At 42.4% G+C, this 25,789-nt stretch overlaps 2 protein-coding genes across 3 annotated transcripts in view; one reads left to right on the top strand and one right to left on the bottom strand.

Annotated features, from left to right (window-relative positions):
• shdb (Src homology 2 domain containing transforming protein D, b) overlaps window positions 1–10,468 on the bottom strand; it is a 35,533-nt gene extending 25,065 nt beyond the window's left edge. Inside the window, exons 1-3 of one of the 2 annotated variants that reach the window (XM_061683676.1) lie at window positions 10,382–10,468; window positions 4,467–4,824; window positions 479–629 (exon numbers count right to left, since the gene is read on the bottom strand). In XM_061683676.1, coding sequence (XP_061539660.1) covers window positions 479–629; window positions 4,467–4,793 — 478 coding nt within the window. In that variant the 5' untranslated portion in view covers window positions 4,794–4,824; window positions 10,382–10,468. Of the gene's footprint in view, window positions 1–478; window positions 630–4,466; window positions 4,825–6,196; window positions 6,363–10,381 lie in introns of those variants that run through there. The other variant, XM_061683675.1, reaches the window with a different exon arrangement.
• A 1,220-nt stretch (window positions 10,469–11,688) lies between these two features.
• Window positions 11,689–25,689, top strand: ankrd24 (ankyrin repeat domain 24). Its single transcript, XM_061684003.1, has 21 exons — window positions 11,689–12,065; window positions 12,200–12,330; window positions 12,796–12,884; window positions 12,993–13,057; window positions 13,152–13,209; window positions 14,389–14,459; window positions 14,539–14,645; window positions 16,218–16,389; window positions 17,105–17,197; window positions 17,915–18,025; window positions 18,118–18,237; window positions 18,341–18,467; window positions 19,090–19,262; window positions 19,549–19,712; window positions 20,039–20,790; window positions 21,443–21,759; window positions 21,993–22,226; window positions 23,101–23,277; window positions 23,775–23,936; window positions 24,019–24,084; window positions 24,913–25,689. Exons 1-21 carry the CDS (start codon window positions 11,994–11,996, stop codon window positions 24,979–24,981), a joined length of 3,330 nt encoding a protein of 1,109 aa, XP_061539987.1. The 5' UTR covers window positions 11,689–11,993; the 3' UTR covers window positions 24,982–25,689.
• Window positions 25,690–25,789: the final 100 nt, after the last annotated feature.

The raw sequence follows: 25,789 nt of genomic DNA, 5'->3' as shown, positions 1-25,789 counted from the left end.
GGAGAAACAAATGGAAAATGGTAGACGCGAGTGAGATGATGCGGGAGGAAACCACAGGGGAGGAGGGAGGGCCGGCAAAAAGGAATCACAAGGATTCGTTGCCTTGAGAAAAATAAATCTTGACTGGCAACATGCATTCATTATTTTACAAATGAAAACAGCAGCATATAAACTACAGTGTGAATATTAGACTGTAAATATTAGTCAATGGTTATAAGTTATGTAGAGACCAGTGGTGGGTGAATTAATGTGGTTCAGTTTTGAAGATTATGAGAGTTGTCCCTGGTTTGGTGAAAACCACGCAGCACTGAACGAGTCAGTCGGAACGAGACGGATGGGAACGATTGAATAATCTGCACAGTACTAAATGTTCCACGGCCGTGTGGTAGAGGACTCCTGATGTACAGTAGGCTACCCAAGTAGAATATGCAAGTGATAAAGAGTCTCATACCGTGACTGGCAGGATTGCTCCACTCACCTGTTATGACTCGCTGGGCCTCATAAGGTTCCATGTAGCCATTGTTCTCAGAGGGAACCGGTCTTGCATCTGGTTCTGGTCGATGGTCCAAGCGAACGTCAAACGGGTCTGAATAATCAGTGTCCCCTGCCAGAGGAGCAGACGGCACAGCCTAAAAGAAAGAAAAAAAAACAAAAAAAAACAACAACAACCCACAAACACTTATATGAAGAATTTATTAAATTACTTGGATACACTTAAAGGTCCCATATTTTACCAAACCAACTTTTTCTAATATTTGAGATGTTATATTGGCTCTATGGTGCCTCAGCAAATGTGAAATATGAAGTAAAATCATCCATGCATTCTTAAGATTCAGACGTTTTTCTGCCGAGAGGCATGAAAACAGGTCATTTGAAATTTTCGAGCTTATCTACAACAGTAGCGAAGATCTCCGCCTTCCCTTTCTGCACCTGAGCCAGCGCTGTCGACATAAACACAGTGTGGTCTCACAAGTGGATCTTCTACACGGAGGAAACCAATCTGAGGAAAGGGAGTGGAAATTTTAGCCAAATATGAACAATGCGGATACAAAACCGGGTCAAACACAGCTGTCGGAGGGGCCTTTTCTGGACAATCTTATGACAAAACCAAGTGTTTTTTTTAAATGAAATTGACACTTTTATACTAAGTCTAGTCGGCACGTGGGAGACTGGGTAGCACATCTGCCTCACAGTTCTGGGGACCGGGGTTCAAATCCCGGTTCTGCCTGTGTGGAGTTTGCATCTTCTCCCCGTGCCTGGGTGGGTTTTCTCCGGGCACGCCGGTTGCCTCCCACATCCCAAAAACATGCGTGGAGACTCTAAAATGCCCGTGGTTGTGAACGTGTGTGTGAATGGTTGTTTGTTTCTGTCTGCCCTGCGATTGGCTGGCGACCAGTTCAGGGTGTACCCCGCCTCCCGGCCGAAGATAGCTGGGATAGGCTCCAGCAGACCGCGACCCGAGTGAGGATAAGCGGTAAAGAAAAATGGATGGATGGATGGATGGATACTAAACCCATGTTAGAGAGTCACTCTATGAAGGTCTAACTAGACAAAATATGTGACCTTCAGTAACAAACAATAGACACAAACAGAACTACTTAGAGCAGTGAGCCCCAACCACTGTTCTGCCGCAGTACTCTCTTCCACTGCCACCATTCTAATTATTTCAGTCCAGTAATCCATCCCCTCCATCGCTGGGGTTAGGCTACAGAACCACCCCCCACGATAAGTGAAAATCCACGATATTTAAATACTCTGTTTAAATACATCCTAGGCATGTTTTTATAGCATTTACAGCACTTTAAGGTCGTTAAACACACCTTTAAAGCAATACCAACCCATTAAAACAATATATTGAGAGAGCAAGAGCAATGGATAACACAAAAGTATTATCCAAACAGTACCAAAAAAAGAGTAACTACTGAAATAACACAAAATCTGTGATACAGCGGGAGCGTGATCGGTGAAATGCGATATAGTGGTGGTTTACTGTATATATATATCTCACACACACTTTTTGTGACATTTATGTTTGGTAGTGTGCCATGAGTTTTATATTTTATATAATTTAACTATGTGCCTTTGCTCAGCAAATGTCGGGAAACACTGACTGACTCGGTCGGAACTGAGTAGAAAGAAAAACGTACAAACGGTTCTGAATAGACTATTCTCAAGCAACGTTATGCCATCTTCATGAGTAGTCACTTGTTGACTAAATTCCATTGCATTACTGTGCTCATAAAAAAAAAACAAGGTCAATTAAAAATAAATAAATAAATAAATCATTGCTTATGCCTGCTGCCAGACAAAGATGCGCAATCACATCCCGCTGAATTGCTTGCATGCAAAGTAGATGCAGGGTTGTTGTTTTTATGGTAATATTGTGACACTTATTTGCAACAACATTTAAAGTGCCACAAGAGGCGGCACATGTTATGTTTAGCAGCAATATGAATGTGCTCCTGGTTCAAAATCTTTAACAATATTCTGTGCCGTGGTTGCCAAGACAGGACAGAGGCTGGAGAAGAAAGTGTATTTCTAACATTTTAGGGATGATAAAATTGAACTAATGCATTCACTGAGCACCGTACAATGCAGGAGGCAGAGAGTGGTCCACTGGATCTCTGACAGCTACAGAGGTAGCCATATGGTCACTCACACACACACTCACTCACTCACTCACTCACTCACACACAGTCTTTGGCAAAATGCTCCACTGTGTCTGTCTGACAATTCCCAGTTCAGCACACACAAAGTCTGAAAATAAAACTAGATTCAAGCGCCCATATTGATTGTGTTGTCTATCGATGTACAGGAATCTGCTGTGTTAATTAGAGTGCAGATTTTCCCACAGATCCTGGGGAATTAATGAGGGAACAAGCTATCGACTGGAATTCGCACTGTTAATGAACGTCACAACTTTTGTAGTATAAACTCCAAAAGTCTACTTTTTAAACAAAGTTGAACCTTTCCGTAGGGAGCGAGCCTTGCAAAAAAATGTAAATAACTGTAAATCATAAGTAACTGTAAATCATAAGTTTGAGCCAAGACATTACCCTTAAAAACAAATGGCTTACAGATCTGATTTTGAAAAAAACTTCACCTGTAAATGCCAAGACTCACTCATAAATTCCTCCACTAATTAACCAGGCTAAACTTAGCTCCTCCCCAAAATACAAAGCTAGCCTCTCGGTCGAGATGCATCACTTAAATATAGTTCAACAACACCAATGTATTACTTTCCTGTTATACAGGAATATAGCGTTTCAGAACGAGAACAACAAAATCTGAATAGATAAACAGTGAATAGCTAGGGATAGCTGCCACAGAAAAAACGTGAATGTCAATCTATGAATATAATTTTAGTCATATTTGGGGCATTACTGTAAAACCTTTGCTACCGCTACAGTCACTGTCTTCATGGGCAGAACAGTAAAAAAGACGCAGCTCCCTGTGGCCCGCGACATATCCCAGTCCACATTACCGTCCCCCAACACGTGCTTCGTGCGGGGGTCTCTCAGCTTGCAAAACCAAACCCTATTCATTATTTATGGAAAGGTTAAACTCAAGGGACGGGCGACCACCTCTAATTCAACACACCGCTCAAGCCGTCAATTATTATCTCATCTAACTCTGCTAGGTACCAGTGTGGCATACGCGGCTACAATTTATGCAAACATATTTGTGACACACATTTTCTCACCGAGTGCGATCAATAAAGCTCTCACACTGATAGTAAATGGGACAACGTGAATTGGGAGAGTGCTTTCACCCCCTTCACTCCTTCCTCTCATCCTCCCCAAGCTTCATTTGTCATCACCCACCGCACAGGTGTCAAACTCAAGGCCCGCGGGCCTGATCCGTCCCCTCCATTTAACTTTTTACAGCTCGTGAAAGCTTGCTACAATTTTTTTTTTGTGGTGATCATAGTCGAGTCAACGTCGATTAATTGATGAATTAGTTCTTATTTTTTTCAGTCGTCAACTTGCTGTGTGCAAGTACGCCCCCAAACACAAGCACCCACTATCCCCACTGTCCTTGGTTGCACTAGCCTCACCCCTGATTCGTTCATCCAATCACATTTAGATACCTTCATGGCATTGCAGAGTCAGAACTTGTCAAAGTTTAACACCAATTCATATACAACTGCAAAGTCACTACTCACTACAGTATATAATAGTGAGCTACATTTATTTTTTAAATAGTCTGTTGTATGATTTTAAATGTCTTTAAAATCTGTTCCTATTTACACAAAAGATAAACAAGCAAGTTTTATTCACTTACTGTACAAAAATGTGATCCACCTTAAACTAAGGTACTTAGCAAACTGTGATATTTGGCCCGCTGTTACACCCCTAACAATTACAAATTTATGTGCTTTCACTATTATATTCAGACCCGTAAGGGTTACCAAAACTACAATGTGGCCTGCCATGAAAACAAGTTTGACACAGAGACATGCTTACAGGTTCTTGCTGGTCATCTAAAGAGATGGCACTGAGCAAGATCTTGGTACGCCCCAGGTCCTGGGAATCCACCTTGATGAGTCTGTGTTTGGGAGATTTCACGTCCATGCTCGAGGACTTCATGGGCGAGCCGTACACGGGTGTGGCAGGCTCCGAAGATTCGGCCCTGTGTCGGTTTTCAGAGTCCTCGTACGGATCTTCAAAGTCCAAGTCCCTTTGGAGGCGATAGGCTTTTAGGATCTCGCTCTCGGTGTAGTCCGGCGTGGGAGGCTGCGGGGGCACTTTCCTGCTGCCGAAACTCAGGTAGTCTTTGAGCCACTTGGCCATGGCGGCTCTTCTTCCAAACCTTAGTGGAGCGCTAAAGATTGAATGGGGCAGAAAACGACAACAAGGTTATTGGAGCCTCATTATTTTGTCGAACAACTTTTATGGTAGGTATAAATGTAATGCATCAAACTATTGCTGGATATCCTTTGGTAGACATCGCGGAATCTACAACGATCTCAGATAGTTAATTATTCAATATCAGCTTGCAAGTACATTAAACAATAATTCAATTTCATTACAGTAAAATAAAATTTTTACATTCGGTTAAATAGTACAACGGTTTACTGTGAGACTACAATGACACAAGCTAGGAATTGCTTGCATTTTAAAAAACTAGATAGCAGTTTTTAAATGCCAACAATTTGCGATGACATTTAGTTTAAGAAGCAACACACTCATGCATGCATGCGTTAAGTAGCAATTAAATTGTGTACCCTAGGGCGGGGCAATATAGCCTTAAATAAGATTTTAGATCATGTTTATCACCCCCCAAAAAAACAAAATTACAATTGTAATCTTCCCCCCCCCCCCATTTGCTTGTAGAAAAAGAAAGTGACATTCAAATAAAAGTTCTGTTTTGTTTTTTTCCTTCTGAGATTTGCTTCTGAGATCAGACGCGTTTTGAAACGGTTTCCCCCAAAAGGAATGTTCCCGCCACCATTAACTTGCATCAACAACCACAGAGACAATGGAGATATATTTGTTTCTGTCCAAATAATGTGACAATAAGTACTTTTATTTTTGTCAAAACATAATACAGACCCTTAAGAAATTAACAATTGCAGAACTTAAAATGAAACATGAAACTCAGCTGGTCAATGTCTGTTTTTGTTCAGCTCGCACACTCTTTTTTTCATGGCGTACAAATGAGGCAAGGCGACCTCGACAAAATCTGTATGGGAAGCACATACCTCGGGTCAAAAGTTTCCAATATGTCGATAAATTACTGCAAACGCTTTGAACTGTGGAAGCCGCAACAATAAATACGGAAATAAATTAAATCCTGACAAATCAAATGATAAAATCAACTACTCAATCAGCCCTATGGTATCCCCACTAAAGTATACGTGATTTAAAGAAATACTATGACTATAATTAATTTTAAAAAGGAGTGTGCCTTTTCATGCTGTCAAAAAGGACACCGGGATAAACTACAAAGACACTCCTTTTGTTTTAGGCAACAAGAAAATCTGCCAGGTGAACTTTGCCCGAGGGTTGCCAAAGTTGCTATACTTGTATGCTAAACAGATAACCTCCTAAAAAAAAAAAACATAAAGACAGCCAAGCAAATTCAACCAACAAGGTGGAGGTAAGCGTAAAAAAAAAAAAAAACACTTTTAGTTTCAACTTTCACCGCAAACAACAGCATTGGCTTGACGAAAAGCAAAAGCACATGGACTCACCAGCCAGTGTGTGCGTGTGTTTATGCGCTCAGCCCCTCAGCCACTTTGCACGCTTCATTCCGTCTTCCCTCGTGTCCGCCCACGAAGCAACTTCCACGCGTTTTTGATTCAAAAGAGGGGTGGAGGGGAGTGTGTGTGCGTGTGTGTGTGTGTGTGGGGGGGGGGGGGGGGGTGTAACACACGCACACAAAAAAAACGGCTTTTTCAAACCAGAAACAATGATCCAAGGAGGAAGGAGCGGAGGGGGGCCGGGTGGGGGTGGGGGTGGGGAGGTACATGCAGCGGGGATCCCGCAAGGAGCGAAGGCAAAGGTCCAAGTGAGTGAGTGGAGCTCGGAGATAAAGAGAAAGTCAAAGCTTTTAAAGGGGAGGTGCTTCACTCCGTCCTATTATCTGCGGCTCCTTCCACGCGCACTGGAGCGTTCATTCATTTCAATATCGGCAAACATGGAGAGCTTCCTCTAAAAATATCACGCGGGGGGGGGGGGACATGCGGTGGAGTAAACGGAGGGGAAATCAGCTCGCACGAACACGCGACGTGGATGTGCATTATTTATCCTCATGACATCACTGGAGGTCCTTTTTCTTCTGCTGATTCAAATCGGAATCATCTTTAATGGTTGTCTTAGCAGACTACCTCCTATAAAATATAATAGATCTACACATTATTTTGAAAATATTTAATTGCAGGCTGCTTTGTGTAGAATATTGAGGAAAAGGAGCTAGCACTTAGTATGGAGCGTTTTGTCTGTGTTAAGGCAGATCTTATTAGCTCGTGTTGTGATGCGGCAGCACGGTGAACTAGTGGTTAGCGCATCTGCCTCTCAGTACTTCTTCGGATTCGAATCTCGGCGAAGACTCTCCTGTAGCGGGGTAATGCTATCGAAAGGTCATTGAACCTTTAGGGTGGGCTTTCTCAGGCTTGTGTGCAAGTCTGGCTGTCATCTTTTGAGGCTTTTGTGTAAAACGCTGCTGTCATTCCACACTCTTTGCTTCTTTTTCAGGTTTTTGTATAAGACGCTACTGTAACTCGCTCACTCAGTGCTTCTTCAGGCTTTTGTGTAGCCCACTGCCGTCAACGTTTTATATCACACTCTCAGTCTGTGCTTGTTTTTCAGTTTGTTTGTTTTTGTGTAGAACACTGCTGTCAACGCTTTATCACGCTCTCACTCCGTATTACTTTTTAGGTTTTTGTGTAAGGTGCTACTGTAATGCTCTCACTCTGCACTTCTCTTCCAGGCTTTTGTGTAAGACGCTGCTTTCCCGATCTCACTCTGTGCTTCTTTTTAAGGCTTTTGTGTAGCTCACCTTGTCACCTTCTTATTCTGTGTTTGTTTTTCAGGCTATTGAGTAAGACGTTACTGTGAAGCTTAGTCACTCTCTTACTTTTTGCTTTTTTGGGGGGGGGGGGGGGGTTGCATAAGACTCTGCTCTCACGCTTTGTCACACCGTCAGACTTAGCTTCATTTTCAGGGTTTTGTTTCTCAAACTTCTCCAAGCACTTGTTGCTTTCCATCATACATCACCAGACACAGGCACTGACATCGTCACGCATCTAATTATCTGATTGGGAGATGTCATGTTGCTGTGTGAAAACATGGCAATAATTCCACCTCTGTGTAAAAGGCAAATGCAAATAAAGACCAGATTTTTTGTTACACCTCTGTAAGAGAGGCTTTAGAATGCTTTGGAAGGAATCCCGCCATGCTTCTGAGCAAGCAGGGCTGCAAGGTTGAATTTTATTCAGCAGTGCAAACACTCATTGTCCTATATGCAAGCTGTGGTAAAAAGCACTGAGGCCTGCACATCCTGATTGGAAAACATATTGAATTTCATCTCACAGATGTGCTCATCTCCATTGTCCACCAGGGCAGAATGGACGTGCTACAGCCATTAAGGTCTGTAAATGCCTTTTTTTCTTTATGACACTCATGAGCTCGCTTTCTCCTACAGGCGGGAAAGAGGATGAGGTCATTGTACTGGAATCCTCACTCACACACACCCTCCACCACGCAAGATAACCATCAACATCAGACCCCTCACATCTTCCTCCTCTTGCTCATAGTGTTTAAGGGTTTTCTGGCTCATGAGCCAGACCATTTGGAAGAAAATCTGAAGCCACTGGGGGCTTATGATGGTTAATCCAGTACTTTGTGGGTGTCTGTTATTCGGTTTTAATCAGTTGTGACTTGAAAAGATGCAATCATTTATACATGACAAACCAGAGGGAAAAGACAGTTAATCTCTGGAGGCTATAAAGACAAGATGTCTCTCCATTTTGCTGAAATGAAAATAAAATGACAAATGAGTCTTCTAGGGCCAAAGTTGAACACTCTTGTTATTTGGAATTCAATGGAGCAGAACATCCAAAGTCAAACAAAATTCCTTCCATGATGCCACATGACTTCAAGTTGCACTGTGGCAAGATTTCCCAAAAAAAGACAATCTGTCAAAATGTTGAGTCTGGTTGGCATTGCCATTTTAACCTGAGTGCACTACACCAATAATTTGGAAAATTGGTTGATGGGTTCTGCAGAAATGGGGGTGACTATTTTTTGGGGAATGTTTTTGTGTGATATTACCAAGAGAAAATCTGTTCAAAAAACACCTCTTAAATTAGAGTTCAACAGTATAACTTCATTATTTCTCAACAGATCTCCTCAACCCTTTAGTTTCATCAGGCGCTCTGCAATGTCTGCATAACAATTATGATAAGTGTGATGCAGAGCAGTTTACCAACTTTTACTGAGCCAAGGCACATATATTTACATAAAAAAAAATCTCCCAGTACACCACCAAACCAAAATATCACAAGTATATCCAAGATTTGTCATAAGGTTTCCAGGACTGGCGCCACAAAAGATACAGTTCAAATCCATGCTAAACGTTTCCCCTTTAAATTAATCCTCCCGGAGTCGAAAGCACTGTTCCAGCCTTCTCTTCCACATCTTCATGCACTCCTAGAAAGATTCTTTCAGGATCCTCCGCAGGTCCCTCATCACGACCATCTTGATGTTGTCGATGACTTCAAAGCGGGTCCCTTTGATGACCCCCTTGGGGGGGGAGGGAATGAAAAATGCACAGAGGCGAGAGGTGGGGGGACATTCCGGACTGGTCCCCAGCCAGTTGCAGGGCACATCAAGAAATACAACCATTCAAACGCATGTACAATCCTTTGAACAAGGTAGAGTCCACCACTACCAGGGGGGGGAAAACTCACCCAAGCACGGGAAGAACATGCAAACTTCATGTAAGAAGCTCGGGCCCAAGATTCAAACATTGAAAATAAATGTGAGGCAGACTTGCAAAAAACAAGACCACTGTGTTGCCTTACACTCACATACAGCTTGTCTAAAATAATGTCAGAATCCATCTAATGCTTGTGCTACCTATGTCCTACAGGTTGCTTTTAAGTCCAATTACCTTGCAATGTACCGCTAACAACTCTCCACAATTCATCATCCCCCATTTCACTTGCATCATGATCATTATGCATTTCAGTATGCTATACAACGTGGCCACAGAGCTATAGAGCCTTCTGAAGCGAGAGATGGAAAATGATGATGCAATGGGACCATGTGGAGAAAGGAAAATTGGAGTATTCAAAATGTGATCTCATCCAGCGAGCCATAATCACAGAGAACGGCAGGTATAAAAAGGAGTCTTTCCAGCAAAAATGTACAGTGGTGCACAGGCGCTAACAATTTTATGGACTCACACAGACTAAAAGTCACTTTGGAACATTTTAGGCGAACCAAGCAGATTCCTCATTATGAAGGGTAACATTGGGTTTTGATGTTTTCTCACAGCATCATCTTCTGCTATTATCTACCTTTAGTTGTCTGAATGCATGGCATATTGTTCCTTTGGACGCCTTTGAATTTCGTACAGGCAAGGGATGGAGTTGTTTCACTTGTGTTTACTGACCCCTTCTGGTCGGCGGCGCGTATTGCTGATGCATGACTCTTACCATCAATTCACCTGTCACTGATTACAAAATACTCTATTCCATATGAAATACTTCAGTATGTTAAATAAAGCCGGTAGTTTGGGTACAGTAGTGAGTACATGCAAAGCCTAGAACACACAGATCTAGCTTGTAGAGTTTCGCTTTCACCAGTGGATCCACTGGTGAACAGTAGTTTGACTAGCAATTCCTAAAATAAAAATACGTTTATGTACTTACTTTTTTGTGTGTTAGTGAAATAGGTAACGCGTAAGAGGAGTTGTAACATCTTCTCGTGTGTGTAAAAGCTTGGCGCTTCGCCCAACATGGCCTTTTTAAAACTTTGAGTACAGTCGTCCATGCACAGGACGAAACCAACCTTGATTATATCACATCCAATCAAATGCCGAACAGGTTTGCTTACGCTGCGCTGATTGGTTCGTACGTTAATTTGGGCGGGTTTAGTGCGAGTGTGCCAGCCTGGTGGTACCTTTGTTGAAAGAGAGAGGCTAGTGGTGGGACACTCACCTGTACGTCCCCCATGGGTATCTCAGGATTGATATTTTCCTCTTTTAAAAAATAAATAAATAAATAAGTAAATGTTCTGCATGAAAATAACTATTTTTTTCTGTACAGGTAGAGCGACATGAAGAGTCTGAAGGCAAAGTTTAAAAGGAATGAGGTAAGTGTTGGCTGGTGTGAATGCAGAGTGTCCTTGTGTATGTTTTTATTTCCTTCTATTTTGTAAAGTTCAGTTTTGTAAATGGACATGTATGTTCCCTGGGGAGCGTGTTTGAATGTGAGGTGGGTGGGGGTGCATGACAGCAGGGCTGCCTCAATGGCCAGTGGAGCTCAGGTAGCATTTAATTATTCACACATGCACACACCCAATACATTGCAACCGTATGTTTCGAAAGTGAACCCCTGCCTATTTGTGAATTGAAGAAAAAAATCACCGTATTTTTGTGCTTTTTCTTTAACACCATAATATGCCACACGATGGCGCCAGAGCCGTGGCCAATAGGAAAGTAGCAATTGGTGTCAAGGAATTATTGTCGACGGGATCTCAATTGAGACACTGTATGCTGGAGAGGAGTTAGGTTTAGCCTTGGTTGTAGCGAAAGTTACGGAGAGTCTTTGCCACATGTACACATGCACTATATGTTTTTTATTTTTTTCCAAAATCAAAACATCTGTTAGCCATTTATTTTTAATGGTATTTTTGTAAGATGAGTTTAAAATGAGGAACTGTGTTGCAGTCATAGTTTCTGGTATATTTACAGTTTAAACAATTGCAGGCATAGGCAATCAAAAAAATAGAGGCGGTGTCAATTATTCACTGTTTTTCCCTATTCACAAGGCTCTTAGGCTACTGTATTCAACTTTATTTACACAGACCAAAAAAACCTACACGCAATTAAACAATCTAACCTCATGTTTGACTACTGTAGGCTATATACAGTAGGTTTTGTAGTTGGATCTATCCTTCAAATCTGTACAGCACCTGCATATAATGGTGTGCCCACACCCTAAAAGAGAACGCTTCATTGTCTCCCTTACATCCCAGCCAAACGAGCAGAGCACAGCCAGCATGTTTCTCCTCTTTCTTGCTGAGTCCTGATATGGAATGAGAAGGGCACACTGCTACAGGATGGAACGACCGAGGGGTACAATGCTCACAAGACTGTACAAAAAAATCTTGGCGAGAGAAGCTGTTACAGAGAAGAAAGCTGAGATTTGAATTGTAATTAGTAGGGAGGTTAGGAAGTTCGGCTGTGTCGTAGTCAGACATCAGCTCATAGCTCACAGATCCTGCCTGTACTTCCTTTAGTTTAGTGTGTATGCTAGCTGCATGGATCCTCCGCACCCTGTCGCGAGCCTGATGAAGCCTTTTTGTCGTTGTTTCAGCCTGCTCCCACTCCCAGTATGTATCATTTCAAAGTAATGAAACTGAAGTGTAACTTTGCTTTATCATTGCTTTTCTCTTCAGCTGCTGTGTCATGCCTTGTTTTGTGAGTGATAATTTTTTTTTCTCTTTTTTGGCTTGGATCCCAACAGAGTCAAGACTGGAGCAAGAGTGACGAGAGGCTCGTCCAGGCTGTGGACCAAAACGAAGCAGACAAAGTGTCCGCCCTCATCCTTAAAAAGTGTCTCTGTCCCACCAAGTTGGATGCCGAGGGCAAGTCGGCGTAAGTTGGTCACTGTAGGCCTCGTGTCTGCCGCTTTAATGGAGCTGAGCCAAAATGCCAAAGAAACTCAGCTTGTTTTATCGTGTCATAGGGCAAATCAGAGTGGCTGTGTGCAGAACGGGAATGTGAGAGATCCCGTACATGATGAGAAAAAAAATCTGCAAGTTTGTGCTTACTGCTATTATAGTGTGGTGTACTCCAGATGCCCAACACAGCAGACCACACGCAAATTATGATATCTCCTCCAAGATGTCTGCTGTAGTACCAAAACTGACCTGTGAGAAGCAGCGAGGAAATACAAAGAAGAGTAGAAGTAGCAGTGACAGGAGTAGGAGAAGAAGACGAAATATAAGAAACTAGCGGGGCTGAAATGTGCATTGTGTGAAAACAGAATCTACATACAAATCTATTCCAAGTTACAGAATAACTAAATGCATACAAATAGTATATGTGTCCCTCCGGCAGCTTCCATCTGTGTGTGTCTCGAGGGCGTGTTGACTGTCTGGAGGTCATCATTGCTCACGGAGCAGACCTCAATGTCACAGATGGTGCCGGTGTGTTATTTTACTATTTAAAACAAGCAAACAAAAAAAACATGTTTTACCCGGCAAGCCCACTGCATTACATGTATCACGTGCTGTTTATTGATTTTTAATTGCTAGGCTTTGGTGCCCTTCACCTCGCAGCCAAAAATGGACAGACAGAGTGTTTAAAGAGACTTCTACAGGTAACCTAACCCAGTTGACGGAATAAATTTTCTCATTAATGAATATAGTAAATATCGATGCATCTTCTGTCTTATCCTACCCTGTCTGTAACAGGAGAGATTGGAAGTAGATTGTACAGACTCAATTGGAAGGACGCCCCTCCACCATGCAGGTACAGTATCATGAACTTACATTCAGCACCAGCTGTAAAATATGGTGCATATTTTGGTTATTTTAATTGCTCAGACAAAAGTTTGCATCAGACCATTCATTCCCAACCACTGGGTCTCAGGAAATTATCCAATTTCAGTTAATTGGTCTGAAAATTATCGTTTATTTTGCGACTAAATAATGTATCTTTGTTCATCTATCGATGCCAGCGACACAGTGACATGCAGAACAATTAAATGCTGTTCCACTTAGAGCTGTGTGACTTTTTGTGACGTTTGTTAGGTGGTATGCTGTGAGATTTTCTTTTTTTTTTTTTCAACAGTTACAGTGTCATGGTACATCATACAAACATACATAGTGAAGCTCTCATCATTATATCAATGTTCTTATTGTCTGGTAGTGATGGTAGTGTCATCTTCTTGTGTTCTATGGTCTGTCCACCTTTCCCATATCCTCAAATTGTGTTTCCTCTTGTCTTATTGTATGTGTAACTTTCTCCATAACAAATAATTCTTCAACCATGCACACTGCACACCCTCCACTGCTCCGCGGTTTATACTTTAGTCTTCAATCTTGTAATTACGTTTATTTTTTACTCACTGATATAGCAGCACTTTAACAACATACTCATACTCTTTTTGTATTATGTCCTGTCTTAGATTCCCCAAGTAAAGTATTGTATATGTTTATTGTTTGTCACATCCCATTATTATTTTAAACTCCAGCATATAGTGTCCCAATATTCTTTTATATTCTGGCACGACCAGAATATGTGTATGACTGGATCCATGCGCTGCAGCATGCTTTCTAAATAGATTTATTTTCTTAATGTTTTGAGTTATAAGAAATCTGACTGTATTTGTAAAATTAAATAATCTCAACATCCTGGAGCTAGTTGATGTGTGAGAGTTTTCTAATATGAAATATGTGCATGGTTCAATAAAGTTTGGGAATCACGGTATTACATGCAGATCTTGGTGTGATGCTGTGCAGTTGATCACTACAACCAACCACTATTAAATTAATGCTCTTACAGTGTTAATTCAGGGTGAATTTTGATACATACTGTGTTTTGTGCAGTTGTAATTAATGATAACGTGGCAGCTCTTGGGAATAAAATTGGTCATAATACCATACCACTGAAAAGTAGTGTGAATGTGAATCAACAATTTGTTTCCAGCGGTCAGTGGCTGCTTATCCTGCATTGAGACCCTATGGGACTTTAAAGCTGATCTTGATGTCCAGGATGGGGTAGGTTCAATTATGATTAGGTGTTATAATTGTTGCATTATTTTTCCAACAATGTATGGATGTGTACCCCACTGTTCAGGATGGAGCCACCGCCCTCATTCTGGCCGCTCAGATGAGTCGAGTGGAGCTGTGTATCTTTCTACTGGGTCGAGGTGCCAACGCAAACATTCAGGACAACCAGGGGAGGTACACAACTCTCCCTGTGTGTAGCAGCCTCAGCCGAGGAGGCCGGCTGGAAGTTTTGTGTCTGTCAGTCTGGCTGTAGCAGCTGCTGAATTCCTGACAGATGGAGTCGGGCAAGAGCCACAAACCTCTATGGGGCCATTATCACAGCAGTGGGGTTGTGCTAGTCAGAACAGAGGAAGGACTCATGAAGGGAGTCTGTGGCATTGGGATATGATTTCAAGGGTGGTAGTTCAAGGCCTCTGGCAGGCATCAACAACTTGCAGTTTAGTGTTCGAGGTAGCAAACATGTTGATTCATTCTCAACTACAACGCCAATTCCAATGGGAATGGACGTTGTGTTAAACATAAATAAAAACAGAATACAATGATTTGCAAATCATGTTCAAGCTATATTTAATTGAATACACTACAGAGACAAGATATTTAATGTTCAAACTGATAAACTTGATTGTTTTTAGCAAACTATTATGAACTTAGATTTTTATGGCTTTAACACGTTCCAAAAAAGGTGGGACAGGTGGCAAAAAAGACTGAAAAAGGGGAAGAATGCTCATCAAACACCTGTTTGGAACATCCCACAGGTGAACAGGCTAATTGGCAATAGGTGGGTGCCATGATTGGGTATAACAAGAGCTTCCCTGAATTGCTCAGTCATTCACAAGCAAAGATGGGGCGAGGTTCACCTCTTTGTGAAGAAGTGCGTTAGAAAATAGTCGAACAGTTTAAGGACAATGTTCCTCAATGTACAATTGCATGGAATTTAGGGATTTCATCATCTACGGTCCATAATATCATCAAAAGGTTCAGAGAATCTGGAGAAATCACTGCATGTAAGCGGCAAGATCGAAAACCAACATTGAATGCCCGTGACCCTCGATCCCTCAGGCGGCACTGCATCAAAAACTGACATCAATGTGTAAAGGATATCAGCACATGGGCTCAGGAACACTTCAGAAAACCAATTTCAGTAAATACAGTTCAAAGTGGAAAAGTGTTCTGTGGTCTGACGAGTCCACATTTCAAATTATTTTTGGAAGTTGTGGATGTCGTTTTCTCTGGCCCCAAGAGGAAAAGAACCATCTCGACTGTTATGGACGCAAAGTTCAAAAGCCAGCATCTGTGATGGTATGGGGCTGTGTTAGTGCCAATGGCATGGGTAACTTACACATCTGTGAAGGCACCATTAATGCTGAAAGGTACATACAGGTTTTGGAGAAACATATGCTGCCATCCAAGCAAGGTCCTTTTCATGGACACCCTACTTATTTTAGCAAGACAATGCCAAACCACATTCTGCACGTGTTACAACAACGTGGCTTTGTAGTAAAAGAGTGTGGGTACTAGACTGGCCTGCCTGCAGTCCAGACTTGTCTACCATTGAAAATGTGTTGCGTATTATGAAGTGTAAAATACTACTATTATCGAACATTTATTGAACGGCAGAATGTGAACCCAAACTCGGGTCGCGGGTGAGCTGGAGCTGACTCAGAGCGAAATGTGGTGTACACTCTGGACTGTTCGCCACCCAATCACAGTCTTCCAATGCTTCATTACTATGTCGTCTTCAATCAGGACTGCCTTGATGCTAGCCTGCGAGAGTGACAGTGCCGAGACAGTGGCCGCTCTGCTGAGGAACGGGGCCAACACGCAGTTGATCGACGGCCTCGGAAACAAGGCGGACAACTACAGCCCCAACATCCATCACATTGTGCACATGTTGCAAAATGGAGCACCTCCTGGTACGGTATTAGTCTCAAAGTCATTTTCATTCTAAGGGCGTACTCGCTATTGTCCATTTGAACTGTGCTTTAGCCCACTTGACAGTGAAAATCCAGTACGTTTGGCTTGTGTGAGTACTCTAATGCATACTCAAGATCGATCCTGTTCTCTGCCACACTTTAGAGAAGTGGGCTATGGCCTGGCATGATTGTTCAAACACATGCGCAATGTAGACGTGTCAAACAAATACTGTCATGCAGTTGAATGACAGATAATTCACAGAGGTGAAGGCAGCGCTTTATCACCAAACTTCACTTGTCAGTTAGTGTAGTGGATCAGCACATATTGTTCATGAAGTGGACACATCGCTAAACACAAATCCAGCACCATTCAAACACCCAAGTGTGAGTACGAGGTAGGATGTAGATGCTTGACTAAAGTAGAAAATAAAAAATGTACTAACATATACTTGTGTGTACGTGTGCACGTATTTTTATGTATCTCAATGTAAGGAAATGTTTTCTCTCCGTCTGCATACGTAGTGTCTGAAGGCACAGGCGAGGAGGTAATGTGGCATTACAACCAGAGCTTGGTCCTCTCTGGTCCATTATATTTGTTGTGCTTGTTTTCCAGTATGACGTTATTGTGCATTGTGCTTGTCATATGTTGTAGACCCTTCCTCGGCCTTTTCTTTGTCTAATTTTAATCTGAATGCCTCCCTCCCAACTTCACCAATGCAGCCCCCCCAGAACAACTCACGGGCCTCACTGGTGCAAGGAGGTAGTAGCCCCCGTAAAAGGAAAGCCCCTCCCCCACCACGCTCTCCTCTCCAGGTACTCTAACACAGTATTTCCCAACCTTCATTGTGCCGAGGCACATCTCACAGAATACCACCAAACAAAAATTGTACGAAAAGGACTTTACAGCGATTCCCCACTGTTCGCGAGGTTAAGTGTTTTTGAGTAATTGGCACCCTCACTAAAAAGATTAATAATCGCCTATAGATGCCACAAGATGGCGGTAAAGCATTACTTTTCTGTTAGACAGGGCAATGGCTTGTTAAATTAAGCTCCTCCCCTCACTTCAACATAGTTCATTGGCATCAAGAAGCCACAAGATGGCACCAAAGCAATACTTTTATTATTTATTATTAACCAGCGATTTGGCCTTAGCACAAAAAAAACTGTGAATAGGAGTTGTCTTTGTATTTGTTTTGTAGTTAGTAGTTTTTCAGCAAATAAAGGAGGATAGGCATATGTTTACTGAAATAATGAACTTGTCACAATTTCATCATAGATCTTTTCAGTCTTTTGTACTATTTTTTTTTTTTTTTTTTTGTACCAAGTGAAAATTGAAAATCTCCTGCAGCACACCTGATGTTCGCAGTGGCAAAGTGGTTTGGAATCACTGCTCTAATAAAAATTAGTTCAAGTGGCCCAATTAGTTTAATGCCCTAGCTTTTGACTTGGAAGAAGATTCAAGGGCGTTTGCATTCTGTTTCCTTCTCTATCATTTGCTTCTGTTTCATGTAATCCATCATGATCATTCAGGGTTTTCCACCCACGCCTCATCCGCATAGTCCCGCTTCTCCCGTTCAGTCACCCGAGCCCCCCACTCAGTCACCCTCTCCTCAGCATCCAGAATCACATCACTCAGTCCAGGTTCTTGCTGGTTTATTATTCGGAAGTGATTCAAATTTTCATAGACAGGAGCTTGAAGAATTAACATGAAATCTTATATATTTTGGTGTAAGGTGGAAGATGAGGAGGTGTTTGAGGAAATTCGGCGGCTGCGTCTTGAGCGAGGCCGTCTCCTCCAGAAGATAAAAGCCTTGGAACAGCAGCAACAGAGTGCCCTCTCTGCCTTGGAGGAGGTACTGCAAAGCTGATGTACCTGTATGGTTTTTTAAAATTGCAAATTAGCTACTGAGTCTGACACAACGTGCGCGTTTGTCTTCTACACGCACACCACACTAGCTCTCCCAACTGAAGCTGCGCCTGAAGGAGGCAGAGGCTGAGAGGGACAGGTTGATCGATGAGCTGAAGGGACTGCATGACGGGGCGAGTGACTCTGAGGATATGGAGGAAATGTTTGACTTCCCAGGTACTAGTTGGCATTTGTAATTCCTAAGCACCTATGAATCTGCATGGGCATTCAAAATATGAAAAATCCTTAAAATGTACACCTCTTCATCCAGTATCAGACAGGGGCTTAATTTGGGAGAACCTCTTTTTATAATGCTGTAAGATGCCACAAGATTGCACCAAAGCACTGATTAATAGGAAAGTAGTAATTGGTGTGAAGGAAGTGTGTTGCAGTGATGCATCTCGACTGAGAGACTAAAATTTTTGTTTTGTCAGGGAGGAGCTAAGTTTAGCCTGGGTTGTTAGTGGAGGTTACGGAGAGTCTTTGCCGCATGCGCATGTACACGTGTGCTTCTGGTGCAATTTCCACAAATAAAATAATCTGTAAGCAATTTATTTTGAGGATAATGTTGTAAAATGAGTTTGAAATTATATAAAAGTGTTTTGGGATCATAATTTTGGGTACATTTCCAGTTTAAACTATTAATATAGGCAAGAAGGGGGTGTCAATAGATTTTTTGCAAACAGTTAATAGCAGAGATTCATTCTTGGTGTAATGGCCTGGAGTCTGAATACTTATGTCCATATAGTGTGCTAGTTATGGTCATTACATGCTTTATTTCCTTGAACATGCGCTTCAGAGAGGTTGCTCTCCAAGCGTTCCAGAGCCTCACCCGTTCGCGACGAGGCCTCCTCTGATGCACAATCAGCCAGCCCGCCTGTCGACCCCGCAGACCAGGGAACTGTGGAAGAATTACACCAAAAAATAGAGGAACTCACATCACAGAACGCTGAGCTTGTTCTCAAAGTGCAGGTAGAAACACACTGCAACTTTCAGAAAAAGGACAGACACACACACACACACACAATAGTTGTACAGGTGAAGGTGTGTTTCATGTCTTGATGAACTTTATGATGTCATTCTTGTTCAGTTTGGCTCAAAGTCAGATTTTGTGCATCTTGACCTCCTTAATTGTTCATTAACATGGCTGCCGCACCCTCTCTTTTACCATATGTGTGTATTCTTCTTACTTTATGAAGAGTAATCATTTAAGTTCCCATGTTGCATTTCTAGCGACTGTATCTTTGTCACTTTTCAGGTGTTGGAGATGTTTGAGAAGGACGACACCGACATGCAAAGCCCCGGCGCGGGCTTTGTCCCCATAGAACAGTACGAGACCATTAGGAAGGAGTTTGAAGCCCTGCAGGAGCGATTCACTCAGGCTCGAATGTCCAATGGGGCGTCCGGTGAGGAGGAGGAACGGTAAGATCAGTCAAGCACGGAACTACAGTAATACCCTACATAGTTGTGGTTCGCAATTGTCCCACTCAAATCACGTGGGTCACTCGCTGTGGCGACTCTTGTTGGGATAAGCTGAAAGTCACAAAAACAACTGTTTACAAATTCACCAGGATGCAAACAACACAAATATATACTGCATGTGATTACATACTGACTGGTGGCAAATGTGAGCATCACTAGTGCCACACTGGTATAAATACAGTAGATTAGATTAAGTCATACATTAGAAGCGACGTTGGCTGATTTGAGCTTTGTCTATAATCAGTGCTCTTTGTGTTGGCCCACAGTGGTGACGAAACATCTCGGGCTGAATGTTCAGAGAGTCCAGAGGCCCTGAAGGAGAAGCTGCAGAGGCTGCAGGGCCAGTTGGCCTCCTCCCTGTCCGAGCTGGAGCAGCTAAAGGAACAAATGCGTTTTGGGGTGTTCTCCGTGGACTGTGGCGAAGGGGATGCAGCGGCAGCAGGTGCCGGTGAGATTCCAGACCCAGAGGCCAAGCAGCTGAGGGCAAGGGTGGACAAGTTAGAGGAGGAGCTTGCTCAGAGACAGGCCAAAGCGGTTGCTCAGAGCTCCGAGGACGCTGAAAGAATCAAACAGCTGACAGGGAGAGTCGAGCAACTCCAAGCTGCTCTAGTCCAGAAAAAGTCTGCGGACGACGGCGGCTGGACAAACTCAGGCGCAGGAGACCAAACCGAATCTGTGAAACGTGAAGATAAAGTGGCTGAGCTGGAGGCGATTGTGGCAGAGGGAGGGAGCGTGTCGGGAGGCGCGGGACCAAATGGAGATCAGAATCGTCGCCTTAAGGAACGTGTGGGGGAGCTGGAGGGCGAGCTGAAGAAGTGTGTGCCCCGGTCACACCTGGAGGAGGTGCAGGTCACCCTGGGCCTCCAGTGCGAACAGCTGGCCAGAGAGAGAGCGGAGGTGGCGAGGAGGCTCAATGATGCCCTCCTCCAGTTGGACAGAGTCAGGCCACCTGCGAATGGCGAAGACGAGGATGAAGAAGAAGAGCACTCGGAGAGCTCAGAGCTCTCAGTTTCATCAGGTTTGGCATCACGTCATCTGAATACAATGGAAACTAGGGCTGGGCTCGATTTAATCGATTAATTTGATTAGATTTGTCAGGAATTAAAAACAAGATGTCCGGGGTTCACTGCATCAACTGTGAATAGAGAGGCGCTAGTTTCCAGAAGCAGTCGATGTTGCCAACTTACAATTCGGTTGCTATATTTAGTGATTTATACAACCTATCAAGTGACTAAAGTGACTAGTGAGTTCCCGCTAAGAAACTGACAACATGAGCAGAATTGTTTTTAGAAATAACAAGAAAGAAGCCTGGTGGAAGGCAATCAGAGTCAATTGCGTTGAACATTGTTGAAGACTTGTTGCCCATTTATACGTTGCAAACGTAGTGATTTATCATGCTGGAAGTTTTTGACTCAAGGTATCTGCTAAATCCTGGAAGGCCAAACACAAAACAAAGAGTCACGCTTGTTTTGAAAATTGTATGTCTTATGTTTTCTATCAGCAGAGGGAGGCAGATTTTATTAAAATTGGAAATATAATTTTTGTCAAAAATATAAAAGCTTTTATTTTGAAGCCATATTGCCCAGCCCCAGTGGAACCTCTGAAGTTATAAGATGGATATTTCTGTAAATGCAATTTCTGTGATTGATTGCGTGCCTCTGTCCAATCAGAGCGCTCAAGACGTACGCTGGCGGCTGTCCGCGAGGAGCTGGAGGTGGCTCGACAGGAAGCTGCCCAGGCTCTCGACTGCTTATGTGCCGAGCGAGAGAGTCACGCCCACGACGCCCTGCACCCGAAGTACGTCGTGCCTCTGTTGAAGCACCAAGAAGCGCTGTCCGCCGTGTCGGAGCAGCTGGCACAAACCCTACAAGAGCTCCAGGAGGAAAAGACGCTGCGGACGGAGGCTTCAGAGCAGGCGGCCAGATTAGAGGCCAAACTAGAGGCCGCACGTGAGGCCGTACCGAAGGAGGAGCACGAGAAAGTCAAGGTCGGTGGCCAAGTCTGCTGAGATAGGTCCCAGCTCACCCGTGATCCTAATGAAGACAAGCCTTATAGAAAATGGGTGAATGAAAGAATGTTTATAATAATAAATGTCGATACATTGTTAATGACCACTATTATTATTCAGGTTCCTAACTATACAATCCTAATGGATGAATTTAGGTCTAGTCACAGTGGCTTTTTAATATAGACCCAAGTCTTTGTTCTCTGCCCTGTTAGGCAGAACTCGAGCGCTCTCTGCAGGCCAGTGAGAGCAGTGCAGCGGCAGCTCAGGAGGCTCTGAGTGACAAGGAGGCAGAACTGAGGGAACTCAAGTCCCAAAAGGCCGCCCAGCAGGGTCTTATCTCCAAGGAGGACCACGAGGCCCTGCGGCTGTCCATGCAGGCCGAGATCAACGCCATGGTGGCCCGGCTTAACGACCTCACGCGCAAACATGAGAAGACCTGCACTGAGGTATACATGCTCTGTGTCCTGCAAACCGTCACAAAGCTGTCTTAGTTTAATTAGTCTTTATTGTATCTGCCACAATGAGAGTCATGTTTCACCTTCATCTCTTTCCCGCTTCTTCTGCATTATTCATCCGCCTCTCTGTACGATGTATACTGATGTACTCAAGGTAGGGTATTAGTTTCGGGTATTGGGTATTGCGCTACATATGTGCGCTGAAACTGAAACTTGTGACTTTCACTCCCAACGGCTGCTCATTTTGAGGCTTCCTCGATCCTGCAGTCAAGCATAACTGGAGTCAGTTAAGTGCAAACTACGAGCATTAACCTAAACATAGGCAAGTTTATTTGTACAGCAAGGCAAATCCTTAGTGTCGTACAGAGAAATAGTGATTAAAAACGGGAGTGACTGAAAAGCCAGAACCTATTTTGAAAACAAGTAATAATTTTGATTTATGGAAAAGCAGCAGTGAACAACAAGGTCTTCATGCCAGATTTAAGTTTGAGCAGATCTCAGGTGTTCAGGATGTTTGTTCTACAGTTGACGAACAAAGAAACAGAACACTGCTTCACTTTAGTTTAGCTCGGGTGCTGGAAACACTCTGTAAATCTGCACACAACGACCTCAGGGATTTGCAAGTGTCATCGGGAACTTCATGGTTTGTTTAGACTAAAAGTTACATTTTAATATCTATTCTTTGACCCACAGGAAGTCAGTGCAGAGATTTAAAAATTGGTGTGATGTGGTCTTCTTTCCTTTTGTGTGTCCTGTTTGGACAGAATATCTTTGATTCTTGAGGTGTTCTTTCGGCGGTAATCACGACAAGATTACATGGACATAATTCCTAAAGTGACACACTGCGGGTCGGCTACTTGTGCAGGTGTTCCAGGTGCAGAGGGAGGCTCTCTTCAACAAGAGCGAGCGTCAAGTTGCGGAGACACAACTGGTCGCTGTACAGCAGCAGCTGCAAGAACTGCAGGCCAAGTCCAGTCACATCCAGGAACTCCACACTAACATTCGGGAATCTCAAGGCCTGGTGAAGGAGAAGGACCGCAAGGTGAGACATTATAAGACTGTAATGATACTCATTGAGCAAGTCGGGGTGGGCGGGCAGAGCAGATTTGGAAACATGAACAGTTAACACTTCAACAGGGACCTCATAAAAAAAAAAAATCATGAGCAGTCAACATGATTAAACAAAATATATAATAATAATAATAGATGGGATTTACTGTATATAGCGCAAGACTTATAAACTGCATCTTTAAGACACAGGGGTTAAAACTTGTGGGGGGAAAAGTTGTGTTTTTTTTAGTCTGAATTTTAAAAGTAGTACCAAAGGTGTTTGATGTCTACAGCAAATTCGGCCACCTTGCTATATGTGCCGGGAAACGAAAAAAAGAAGTTCCCACAAAGTTGGAATCATAGAACTGTCCAAAATGTCTTGGGAAGATGAACAGTTAAGATTCAGTGGGAGATTGAGGGGTCTAGTCCAATCCCCAGTTTTATTGATTACAAATATTTGAAAGTGGAACAAATGCTGTATTTTTGCAGATAACAGAGCTTTCTAAGGAGGTGTTCCGGCTCAAGGAGGCGCTTGGATCTCTGTCACCACCTCTCGGCATTACGTCTTCCGGCTCACACACGCATCACGGGAACCCAGGACAGCAATTGGCGCTAAAGAACAGGATCGCCATACTCAGCCAGCAGCTACAGGTAGAGAAAGAATGTAAATTCATTTGAAAGATATACCTTTTTGTACTTTATCATTATTGTTGTGATTTTTTTCTCCTGCCAGGATTGGGAAAGAAAACACAAACAGGTGGTGGCTGTGTATCGTTCTCATTTACTAGCAGCCGTGCAGGTCAGCGTCAATCAACACAGAATTACACAAGCACGTCACACACACAGTTAGTAAAAGATAAATGTACTGTTATGTAGAATAAAGTAATAATATTATGAAAATAGTTGGAATAATTTCACATTCATTGTCCTATTAGGATTAATATTAGGAGTTATGGTGCGAGTTACATGGGGGAAGTGGGAATTTCATTGTTGGAATATAAAGCTTTAATATTAAGAAAGTAGTTATATTAAAAATTCATATTAGGAGAAGAAAGTACACCAATTAATTCATAGAATTGTAAGAATAAAGTTGAAATATTACACTAAATAAGTTTAAATTTAGAAGAATAAAGTTATTTTCTGAGAAAAAAGTAATATTACAAGAATTTAAAAAACCTGAAATTTCCAAAAGTCATGTTTAGAATTAGGATAACAGAGTCATAATTAAGTATGGGTTTTACAAGAATAGAAAGCTTTAAATAAGAGGAAAGAACAATGTTCTAACATTAAAAGAAGTGAAGTCAGAATTCAACAATACTACATTTGTAAAATTATGACAATAAAGGTGTAATATTACAATAAAAAGTAGGAATGTTACAAGAATACAAAGCCTTGATTTTCATGAGAATAAAGTTGTAATTTAATGTGAGAAAGTATGAATTTTAAAAGGAAAGAGCCTTATGAAAATAGAGTTGTTATATTACAAGGAGAATGTTGTAAGAACTGTGAAATAAAGTTCGAATTTTTACAAGAATTAACAAAATTATGAGAATAGGAAAAAACAAAGTCACTGTGTGTGTTTAAAGTTACGTTATGTTGTGCGTGCACGTGCTTGTGTGTCCAACAGGGTCGTATGGATGAAGAGGTGCAACGTCTGCTCCTGCAGATCCTCAGGATGAGCCAGCAGGGTCAATGAGATCCGAGTCATCCATCATTATAACAAATCATATCAAGCAAACACAAGATGGTGAGCTAACATTATCGCACACCATGTCGATATACCTCCTCGGGGCTGTAAGTAGCACATGGGGTGACATTGGCCAAGCCAGGACACCATTAGGGTTTTTTTTTTTTTTTTTTTTTTCTTCGCTTTCTGACAACTGAATGACATTTTGTGTGCCTCAGCATGCCCAAAAACAAAGCAATTTTTGCAAGGGTGTATAACATACTAGCACATTTTGATTTGAAGCGGCCATTTTTGGCGAATCGAAGGGCTCGTACTTTGACAATGCAAATGCGTGACGCTAAATTGTCAAGCCTTTTTCGGCTACACCAGTGATTTACAACCAGAAAGATCATCCGGTGTGCCGTGGGAAATGATCCAATTTCACTTAATTGGTCCGTGTATCTTTCTAAAGATCATTTAAGATTCAGTATGAAAAAGGGGTTTGAGGGGGCTTTAATTGCCTTTGTTATATTAGCAGAACAAACGGGCAATATCTCACACGCAATACATGTTTAGCTTTAAGAAAGTAATGAAGTTGCTATTAAGCACAATAATAGTATTAGCTTCATCCCCACATCGAAGCTCTAAAACTTTACAATGAAGTTTGAAAATACATGATGTGTGGTGTTATTCTTAGAAGATACAACAGTTGTGCGCTTTGCCTACCATTTTTCACAATCTTCTTTCCCTGTTTTGATTCAGAATAAATGCATAAAAATCCATCTGCTAGTGTTCCTGTTCACTGTAGGACGAGCACATCTCTTTTGGCTGCAGCGTG

The sequence above is a fragment of the Phycodurus eques genome, chromosome 8, assembly GCF_024500275.1.
Source record: "Phycodurus eques isolate BA_2022a chromosome 8, UOR_Pequ_1.1, whole genome shotgun sequence".
In the NCBI taxonomy this organism is placed as follows: domain Eukaryota; kingdom Metazoa; phylum Chordata; class Actinopteri; order Syngnathiformes; family Syngnathidae; genus Phycodurus; species Phycodurus eques.
The sequence above is the reverse complement of the archived record's forward strand: the minus strand, read 5'-3'. Positions and strand labels throughout refer to the sequence as shown.

Bases quoted from the DNA above. Each gene is read 5' to 3' on its own strand.
- ankrd24 (XM_061684003.1), top strand. From the start codon at position 11,994: ATGGATCCTCCGCACCCTGTCGCGAGCCTGATGAAGCCTTTTTGTCGT. The intron at 18,238-18,340 runs GTACTGCAAAGC...ACACCACACTAG, and splicing joins CCCTCTCTGCCTTGGAGGAG to CTCTCCCAACTGAAGCTGCG. The intron at 21,760-21,992 runs GTCGGTGGCCAA...CTGCCCTGTTAG, and splicing joins AGGAGCACGAGAAAGTCAAG to GCAGAACTCGAGCGCTCTCT.